Raw genomic sequence first — 11188 nt, 5'->3', positions numbered from 1 at the left:
GCAAAGCCTTTCCTTTTTCAGTGAGCTTTTGTGTGCGTCCACTTTTCCTGATTCCTGGAGGCAGTTGTGTGTCATTGTCGCCAACCTGATATTGTGTGTCTTCAACTTGCTCATCAGCGTCAGCTTGCTGTGGTAGGGTAGTCTGCTCTGCGTCACCATCTTCTTGAAGGTTTCCTTGAGCGACCTCTTCAGTTGGTAGAACAGTATTTTCTTTTGTGTGTGACATATTAAATGTGCAGAGTGTTAAACCTGTTGAATTCTGAATAAAATGTGTTCTGTTCTCTAAAGTGTGCAAATATGAAATACAAATGTAAATAGAATCTCTTTGATTACCACATCTTAACTTTTTGCATAATGCACACTACAGTATCATAATAACACACTTAAAAAAAATGAATAATGAACAGCAATTAACAAAGTGTAAATACTCTTGGCACAGTCTAAATATGAAGAACTCACTTGTATGAAAAATATCTTGATATTACTTAAACCGCTTAGATTCAACTGAGAGAATGATGAATTTACTTATGTACTTAGTTTCTTTGATTCTTACTAGAAAGTCAATTGCAGGAAAATGTCCACTGCATCTTTAAGAAAAAAAAAACACAAATGAAATGTCTGTGTGATAGAAACTTAATGGCAGTTAACAAGTACTTCTGCTACTTTTAAGACACTCGATTCGACTTGCTTGCTTGTGTAGCCTTGTGCGCTAGCCCTTTGATTCACACGAACAGTTCACGTGGTGGTCTTTCCTTCACCGCATGTGGACTGCAGCTAGTCCGTCTTCATCCGCTTGGAGTCTTAACCGAAGTGTTCTACTATGCCGCCCATTGATCGTACGCGAGACTCCGGTTCCTTTCACAGATGTTTATTAATCGCATCAACACCGTAGAACTAAATATTAAAAGAAAACAAAGCAAAGACAACATCAGTTTCTGTAATCACTAAAGAAACAACATTGCCAGCATCGTCGCCGGTATCAACAAATAACCAAAGTAACACTAACCACTTTAGCCTGCTTCTCAATCAACGGCAGTGTCATTCCTCAGAGGCAATCTCCACGGCAAAACCAGGACTCTTCAAACTTTGCATCACTTCTTTCATGACTTTCATGACTACATTTTTACACATCACAAGCAGGTAACATTACCATTACAGGTGCTCCTCGGTCTCTGTGAAGCTCACACGAGCTAACCGGAGCTACTTCCTGTCTTTTCTCGTTTCAACACAAAGCATGTATTTCAAAATAAATTTAAACTACTCCTGCATTTACAGTGACAAAGTATTAAAGGTAATCAAATGGATAGTTGGAGCCTCTTCCATTTATCCAACTGTCTCAAGTAAGCCCTCAAGTCATACAGCTCTCGTCCATCTAACACAACTGTTTCCCCGGTTGACCTGACACTAGTCCCCACAGAATATCATGATCTTGGTACAGTTTTTGGTAAAGATAAAGCACTATCCTTACCCCCTCACCGCCCATATGACTGCACCATAGCCATCTTATCCGGAGCACATTACCTACTAGAAAATTCCACAATCTGTCGCGCCCTGAAAGTGAGTTACTGGAGACCTACATCTGTGACTCTCATGGCTGGAATAATTAGGCCGTCATCTTCCCCTGTTGGGGCAGGATTTTTCTTTGTTCAAAAGAATGATAAGTCTCTGCGACCCTGTATAGACTATCGAGGATTAAGTCAGATCACCGTGAGAAATAAGTATCCCTTGCAACTTATAACTTCAGCTTTTGAACTCATTTAGGGCACAACCATCTTTTCCAAGCTCGATATCTGCAATCCTTATCACCTGGTATGAGTTTGGGAAGGTGATGAATGGAAGACAGGCTTGAATACACCACAAGGACACTTTAAGTATCTTGTCATTTATTTCAGCCTCACTAATGCATCTGCAGTGTTTCAAGCACAAACTAGTTATGTACTGAGGGATTACCTTAATCAATTTGTTTTTTTGTACCTGGATGACATCCTTCTGTTCTTCAAATCCCCAGCTGAACACAGCTTACATGTCCGTCGGGTTCTCCAAAGGCTTCTGGAGAACCGCCTCTTTGTGAAAGCCGAAAAGAGTGAGTTCCACGTCCCATCAGTTTTCTTCCTCGGCTACATCGTCCAGGGCGGGCAGTTGAAGACAGATCTAGAGAAAATAAATGCAGTGGCTGAGTGGCCCACTCCCACTAATCGTAAGATTTTGAGGTTTTGCAAATTTCTATAAAGCTTATCACCCAAGCACTGGTCCTGCTGACCGCCGTTTTGTTCCCACCTCTTCTCGCTCCACTGTCATCCACAGGACCCATACTGCCAGGTTTGCATGCCACCCCGGGATTCATGGAACTACCAACCTCCTTCAACGCTATTTTTGGTGGCTCTCCCTTGAAACCAACACTAGGGAATACATGAATACTTGCACCTAACTCTTACCCTCCATCGCCCTCCTTCTGGCCTATTGCAGCCTCTGGAGGTACCTGGTTGCCCCTGGTCACACATCTTGTTGGATTTCAATACAGGACAACCTCCCTTCCAAAGTAAAACCACCATTCTCACCATCTTAGATCGCTTTTCCAAGGCTGCTCATTTAATTCCCCTTGATAAACTTTCCTCTTCTTCTGAAACATCAGACCTGTTGATTAACCATGTTTTTTGCCTCCATGGAAACCCCTCTGAGGTGGTGTCCAACTGGGGACCCCAGTTCGTCTGTCATGTTTGGCAAACCTTCTGTGCTGCTCTGGGTGCTAAGGTTTCCCTGAGTTCTGGTTATCACCTCCAGTCTAACGGACAAACTGAACGTCTTAACCAGGAGGTTGAGGCCGCCTTCCGCTGTGTATCCTCTAACAACCCCACTTCTCTGAGTAAACAATTACCCTGGGTCGAATACGCTCACAATACCCTCACATCCTCTGCCACAGGACTGTCATCTTTCAAGGCCTCACTAGGATATCAACCTCCTCTGTTCCCCGAAGAAGAGGGAGATTTGGAGGTTCCCTCTGTTCAGCACCATCTTGAATGGGCTCAGCGCATTTGGACTCAAGGGCCGTGTAAATTCTCGCAGCAGTGTGTCGCAGTGAGCTTGTCGCAGACATGACGCAGTTATTTTTGATTTATGCCCACTTTTGAAGCGCTGTCTGCGCTATGTTAATCCCACGCCACAACGTAAGAGGGACAATTACGAACAAGCTGGGATTGTGGGTGTGGTGGGTGGTACCAAGTGGTCTATACACAATATAGTCCCATGATGGGAAGACAAAAGAATCTGTTGCACTCACAGGGGCTGGTGTATTATTATGTTTATGTTTTTCTTTTTTCTTTCAATACTTATAAATTCTCTAAATCTGTTACCTGTCCTTTTGACACTATTTGCCAATGTAAACATAATGTGATTGATTAATGTGTGAGGAGACTCCACCTTGATTGGCAGGTGTCATGGGACTAATTAGCTTATTGTTGTCAGCCAATCACAAACTAGAGGACAATTTATAAGGGGTGTCTTTTAGTAAAAACAAGTAAAAACAAGTAAAAACTTGTGTAAAAACTTGAGAAAGGCCACACTGGCCGAAACGTTGTCAGTTTATTTATAATTATTTTTCTATTTTGATTTGTATATTCGTATTTTTCGTATTTCTGTTAGCAATTTTACGATTCTTTTGAAATTCTAATGGAGCCCCATGATGTAGCAATTTTCTCCAAGGGATCACACCCAGTTATATGTTTGTTTATGAATTAGATAGGTTTCTGAAGGCAGTGATGCACAGAAGAGTCTGTTCTATATCAAATATACTTAAATTCTATGTTGTGCAAAGGCCAAATTTTTCCCACCATGTGAGAGTCTGTGTATTTGTGCCTTTATTAATTTGAGCTGAGGCAAAGCAGTTTTTTTTCATTTAATAAATGTGTCATTAATTGCATTTGGTCCTCTCTCAACAGGAAGACACAGAAGCAGGCACATGTAAGCAGGTGTAATGAACAAAGTTGATCTTTATACCTTTATAGCTGCTGCTGGTAAGGCGAGCTGTAACAGATTATTAAACTATGTAGTACAGTGTAAAATATCACTGATTTGCAATAAAACAGTGTGTTTTAGTTAATTGGAGTAAAGTAACTTCTGCATTAAAATGTGTGTGAATAAGCTGAAATCTGTTCAGAGTACGACCCCCTCTATCTCCAGATTTAGGATTTTTTAGGTATTGTTGCTGCTTAAAAAGTGCAGCTGAGGTGTGACGCTGGAGCTCCTCTGCACCCTTTTTTTTATATAAATACTGCACCAAACTACAATAATACAAGTTCAATTCCCTTAAAGCAGGGCGACAGCTTTTAAATTGATTTAAGGATGTTAATCAAAGTTAATCTGATTTCATCAAATGAAACATTAAATATTTGATGATGTTCAGGTGATGTAGGGGAAAGAGTGACAAAGTATTGAAGGTAATCATATTCATTGCATGAAAAATAAATGGTTACAATGTAATATATTCCAGAGTTCGTGTAGTACATTATTGTTTAACAAATAATTCAAAGTTGTGGTTTGGGTCAAGCTGATTTGAACTATTCATTTAACTGATGATGTAAATGACCAAATGAGTAAAGTGGTGAACAACCTGGGGAACAACTCAAATGTGCAATTTATTTGATACGGCAAATTTTTATGGTGGTACATGATGTAAAAAAACTAAACAAGTGGTTCTTAAACCCCTCAGAGAAGGCAAAAAAGAAATGGGGCTAAAAGAGGGGTGAATCTGTTTTATTTCATTGAAACTCAAGTTAAATCCATTTTATTAGATCAATATCCTTTTAATATATAGGAGTTGATTGTCATGTGAACTTACCTAAAATAAAGCACTTAAAGCTGACTTGGAATGAGTCTTGACACCAAATATTGAAGACTAAGTAATAATGCAAAATTGGACTTGAAAAGGCTGAAAAAAAATATTGATCTGTTTTGATTTCACAAGTAGTCGTGGCTGAGAACAGAGTTCTTATGCAGAATGGGCTTGTTTTTTTTTTCTTACATCCAATTTGCATGAGTTATTAAGGTTAACAGTGAATATACATGTATGATCTGCACATATGAATTACAGAAATATTTTATGAGCACAAAGAGTGAAGAACAGTGAACCATAAACTTCTCACTGTGCATGCTGTGATGTGAATTATTAACTGGGAGTCCTTTTGCGAACAGTTAGCCGTGTAAAAATCCCTGTTTTGATCTGCGGTAGATTGAATCCATAAACTAGAGGGTTAATGATGGGGGGAATGATTAAAAACTCCAGAGACAAAAAAACTATGAAAACTGCATCAATTTCATCAGCTTCAAGACGACTCAGTGAAAGCTCGCAGAACACAGACAAAGAAAAGTTCACAAATGTCACCAGGTGGGGCAGGCAGGTTCGCAATGCCTTTCCTCTGAATTCAGACGAGCTTTTTCTGCAGATGTGCAGAATCCGCAGGTAGGTGTACAAGACAAAAAACAAAGGGACAAAGAAAGTTGTTATTGCACCAACCATACCCGCTATGTTGTTCACACTCGTATCCACACAGGAGAGCTGAACCACTGGCCAATTTGTACAGAAAAGTCTGTTGAGTTTATTCCCACATAAAGGCAAGTTAACAGTGAGGGAAAGACAATATCCAAGTACAACTACAGGGTACATTTCTGCAAAAATTATTAAACACATCACCATCTTAAAAGTCATTTTACTGTGATAGTGTAAAGGCTGGCAAATGGATACAAATCTATCATAGGCCATGATGCAGAGAATAGTCATTTCACATGATGCATACATGTAAATAACAAACATCTGAGTGAAGCAAAATGGACGTGATATTAAATGAGTGTCAGACAGAATGTCCATTAGAAGCCTGGGGAAGAGGCCGGCTGAGCCGTACAGAGAATTAAAAGACAGGCAGCAGATGAAAACATACATGGGCTGATGCAGGGACTTCTCCAGGCAGACTGTCAAAATAATCACAACATTAAAACAGATTATAGTCACGTAAATAAGCAGGCACAGACCAAAGAAAAGATACCGGAGGAGTCCAAAGTCTGTAAATAGTGTTAAGTGAAAATAATAAGAGTTCAGGCTGCTGTTATTCTCCATTTCAGCACAAAAGCAGAGCTGGAAGAACAGAAGTGAGAGAGGTGGAGGACAAAGAAGGTGAGAGAAACAAGTTAAATGAGGACAAAATTGTAAACAGGTGATAAAAATTTGGTGACATAAGGGTATCCATTTAAGCTGCAAATGCTCCACATTTCAAACAAACACATCTGACAGTATTTAGAATACCGTAGTAACATTAAATAATTATAGAAGAAATATTCAAAAAGGACACTTGGGTGGAGGAAAGCTGCATGTAATAAATGAACAAGCAACCTCACATTTCTCATTGAGAGATTTCAATGTTTCTGTGTAATAAACAATCTCTCAGTCCAATGAATAATGAAGAAATTAAAGTGGATTTTAAGGCTGGCCAATGACCAAGTTGTAAAATCCAATAGTGACATATACTAAATTAAACAACTTTGAAAAAACAGCACATGTATCAGCCAAGAAAACACACAAAATCTCTGGTCTGTTACAGTAATAAAGACATAAACACATGCTGGCATCAGGCTCTGCATCAGTGTATCTACAGTGAGCTCCTGGAGAAATGCACAGCCCTCTCCTCTTATTATCCAACTTTGAACATGTTCTGCTGTTCCACTGAGAACGGTCACATGGGCCAGAAGAGTCTGAAGCAATATGTGCTCTAATTATCACCAGTATCTGACAGCAGTTTGTTATTCTGTAATCTGGTGTCATGCATTAGTATCACATTACTAACAAATCTGAATGTGGTACAGGCATGCAGCAATGATCTGTATGTGAATAAAACATAAAAAAATATGCTACTGTTAACTTTGATAACATGTGAAAATGTTTATCATTATATCTTTACCATTTACCATCAAAAAAATCCATCCCTTTTCTTATATCCGCTTAATCCCACTCATCCGGGCAAAGGAAGACATCATCCAAATTTGTGTATCGTCATTGAGGGTCTTGTGAGTTGTTCTTTGTCTGGTACCTCATCTGGGATCTGTTTGCCTTGGGTGACCCTACCAGGGGCCCCGAGCAACATAGCTCAGACTCATTGGGGCCCGCAAACCCCCCCACCACGATAAGGTGACATGGGAGTATGTCCATCAATTATGTTGATCAAAGTCAATGTGGTTTCTTTTAATGAAAGCTTGAATATTTTATGTTGTTCAGGTGATGTTGAGTAAAGAGTGACAAAGTATTAAAGGTAATCAAACGGATGATTGGAGCCTCTTCCATTTATCCAACTGTCTCAAGTAAGCCCTCAAGTCATACAGCTCTCGTCCATCTAACACAACTGTTTCCCAGGTTGACCTGACACTAGTCCTCACTGAATATCATGATCTTGGTACAGTTTTTAGTAAAGATAAAGCACTATCCTTACCCCTTCACCGCCCATATGACTGCACCATAGCCATCGTATCCGGAGCACATTACCTACTAGAAAATTCCACAATCTGTCACGCCCTGAAAGCGAGTTACTGGAGACCTACATCTGTGACTCTGTCATGGCTGGAATAATTAGGCCGTCATCTTCCCCTGTTGGAGCAAGATTTTTCTCTGTTCAAAAGAATGATAAGTCTCTGCGACCCTGTATAGACTTTCGAGGATTAAGTCAGATCACCGTGAGAAATAAGTATCTCTTGCAACTCATAACCTCAGCTTTTGAACTCATTTAGGGCACAACCATCTTTTCCAAGCTCGATATCTGCAATCCTTATCACCTGGTACGAGTTTGGGAAGGTGATGAATGGAAGACAGGCTTGAATACACCACAAGGACACTTTAAGTATCTTGTCATTTCTTTCGGCCTCACTAATGCATCTGCAGTGTTTCAAGCACAAACTAGTTATGTACTGAGGGATTACCTTAATCAATTTGTTTTTGTGTACCTGGATGACATCCTTCTGTTCTTCAAATCCCCAGCTGAACACAGCTTACATGTCCGTCGGGTTCTCCAAAGGCTTCTGGAGAACCGCCTCTTTGTGAAAGCCGAAAAGTGTGAGTTCCACGTCCCATCAGTTTTCTTCCTCGGCTACATCTTCCAGGGCGGGCAGGTGAAGACAGATCTAGAGAAAATAAATGCAGTGGCTGAGTGGCCCACTCCCACTAATCGTAAGATTTTGAGGTTTTGCAAATTTCTATCGCCGCTTATCACCCAAGCACTGGTCCTGCTGACCGCCGTTTTGTTCCCACCTCTTCTCGCTCCACTGTCATCCACAGGACCCATACTGCCAGGCTTGCATGCCACCCCGGGATTCATGGAACTACCAACCTCCTTCAATGCTATTTTTGGTGGCTCTCCCTTGAAACCAACACTAGGGAATACATGAATACTTACACTGTGTGTGCCAAGAGTAAGAGCACTAACTCTTACCCTCCATCGCCCTCCTTCTGGCCTATTGCAGCCTCTGGAGGTACCTGGTTGCCCCTGGTCACACATCTTGTTGGATTTCAATACAGGACAACCTCCCTTCCAAAGTAAAACCACCATTCTCACCATCTTAGATCGCTTTTCCAAGGCTGCTCATTTAATTCCCCTTGATAAACTTTCCTCTTCTTCTGAAACATCAGACCTGTTGATTAACCATGTTTTTTGCCTCCATGGAAACCCCTCTGAGGTGGTGTCCAACTGGGGACCCCAGTTCGTCTGTCATGTTTGGCAAACCTTCTGTGCTGCTCTGGGTGCTAAGGTTTCCCTGAGTTCTGGTTATCACCTCCAGTCTAACGGACAAACTGAACGTCTTAACCAGGAGCTTGAGGCCGCCTTCCGCTGTGTATCCTCTAACAACCCCACTTCTCTGAGTAAACAATTACCCTGGGTCGAATACGCTCACAATACCCTCACATCCTCTGCCACAGGACTGTCATCTTTCAAGGCCTCACTAGGATATCAACCTCCTCTGTTCCCCGAAGAAGAGGGAGATTTGGAGGTTCCCTCTGTTCAGCACCATCTTGAATGGGCTCAGCGCATTTGGACTCAAGGGCCGTGTAAATTCTCGCAGCAGTGTGTCGCAGTGAGCTTGTCGCAGACATGACGCAGTTATTTTTGATTTATGCCCACTTTTGAAGCGCTGTCTGCGCTATGTTAATCCCACGCCACAACGTAAGAGGGACAATTACGAACAAGCTGGGATTGTGGGTGTGGTGGGTGGTACCAAGTGGTCTATACACAATATAGTCCCATGATGGGAAGACAAAAGAATCTGTTGCACTCACAGGGGCTGGTGTATTATTATGTTTATGTTTTTCTTTTTTCTTTCAATACTTATAAATTCTCTAAATCTGTTACCTGTCCTTTTGACACTATTTGCCAATGTAAACATAATGTGATTGATTAATGTGTGAGGAGACTCCACCTTGATTGGCAGGTGTCATGGGACTAATTAGCTTATTGTTGTCAGCCAATCACAAACTAGAGGACAATTTATAAGGGGTGTCTTTTAGTAAAAACAAGTAAAAACAAGTAAAAACTTGTGTAAAAACTTGAGAAAGGCCACACTGGCCGAAACGTTGTCAGTTTATTTATAATTATTTTTCTATTTTGATTTGTATATTCGTATTTTTCGTATTTCTGTTAGCAATTTTACGATTCTTTTGAAATTCTAATGGAGCCCCATGATGTAGCAATTTTCTCCAAGGGATCACACCCAGTTATATGTTTGTTTATGAATTAGATAGGTTTCTGAAGGCAGTGATGCACAGAAGAGTCTGTTCTATATCAAATATACTTAAATTCTATGTTGTGCAAAGGCCAAATTTTTCCCACCATGTGAGAGTCTGTGTATTTGTGCCTTTATTAATTTGAGCTGAGGCAAAGCAGTTTTTTTTCATTTAATAAATGTGTCATTAATTGCATTTGGTCCTCTCTCAACAGGAAGACACAGAAGCAGGCACATGTAAGCAGGTGTAATGAACAAAGTTGATCTTTATACCTTTATAGCTGCTGGTGGTAAGGCGAGCTGTAACAGATTATTAAACTATGTAGTACAGTGTAAAATATCACTGATTTGCAATAAAACAGTGTGTTTTAGTTAATTGGAGTAAAGTAACTTCTGCATTAAAATGTGTGTGAATAAGCTGAAATCTGTTCAGAGTACGACCCCCTCTATCTCCAGATTTAGGATTTTTTAGGTATTGTTGCTGCTTAAAAAGTGCAGCTGAGGTGTGACGCTGGAGCTCCTCTGCACCCTTTTTTTTATATAAATACTGCACCAAACTACAATAATACAAGTTCAATTCCCTTAAAGCAGGGCGACAGCTTTTAAATTGATTTAAGGATGTTAATCAAAGTTAATCTGATTTCATCAAATGAAACATTAAATATTTGATGATGTTCAGGTGATGTAGGGGAAAGAGTGACAAAGTATTGAAGGTAATCATATTCATTGCATGAAAAATAAATGGTTACAATGTAATATATTCCAGAGTTTGTGTAGTACATTATTGTTTAACAAATAATTCAAAGTTGTGGTTTGGGTCAAGCTGATTTGAACTATTCATTTAACTGATGATGTAAATGACCAAATGAGTAAAGTGGTGAACAACCTGGGGAACAACTCAAATGTGCAATTTATTTGATACGGCAAATTTTTATGGTGGTACATGATGTAAAAAAACTAAACAAGTGGTTCTTAAACCCCTCAGAGAAGGCAAAAAAGAAATGGGGCTAAAAGAGGGGTGAATCTGTTTTATTTCATTGAAACTCAAGTTAAATCCATTTTATTAGATCAATATCCTTTTAATATATAGGAGTTGATTGTCATGTGAACTTACCTAAAATAAAGCACTTAAAGCTGACTTGGAATGAGTCTTGACACCAAATATTGAAGACTAAGTAATAATGCAAAATTGGACTTGAAAAGGCTGAAAAAAAATATTGATCTGTTTTGATTTCACAAGTAGTCGTGGCTGAGAACAGAGTTCTTATGCAGAATGGGCTTGTTTTTTTTTTCTTACATCCAATTTGCATGAGTTATTAAGGTTAACAGTGAATATACATGTATGATCTGCACATATGAATTACAGAAATATTTTATGAGCACAAAGAGTGAAGAACAGTGAACCATAAACTTCTCACTGTGCATGCTGTGATGTGAATTA

At 39.8% G+C, this 11188-nt stretch overlaps 1 protein-coding gene across 1 annotated transcript; it reads right to left on the bottom strand.

Annotated features, from left to right (window-relative positions):
- Window positions 1–5161: 5161 nt before the first annotated feature.
- Window positions 5162–6106, bottom strand: LOC142396029 (olfactory receptor 10A3-like). The gene has a single exon (XM_075478572.1). It carries the CDS (start codon window positions 6104–6106, stop codon window positions 5162–5164), a length of 945 nt encoding a protein of 314 aa, XP_075334687.1.
- Window positions 6107–11188: the final 5082 nt, after the last annotated feature.

Source organism: Odontesthes bonariensis, chromosome 12 (genome assembly GCF_027942865.1).
Source record: "Odontesthes bonariensis isolate fOdoBon6 chromosome 12, fOdoBon6.hap1, whole genome shotgun sequence".
Lineage (NCBI taxonomy): Eukaryota > Metazoa > Chordata > Actinopteri > Atheriniformes > Atherinopsidae > Odontesthes > Odontesthes bonariensis.
Note: the sequence above shows the minus strand (reverse complement) of the source record. Positions and strands in the feature narration are given on the sequence as shown.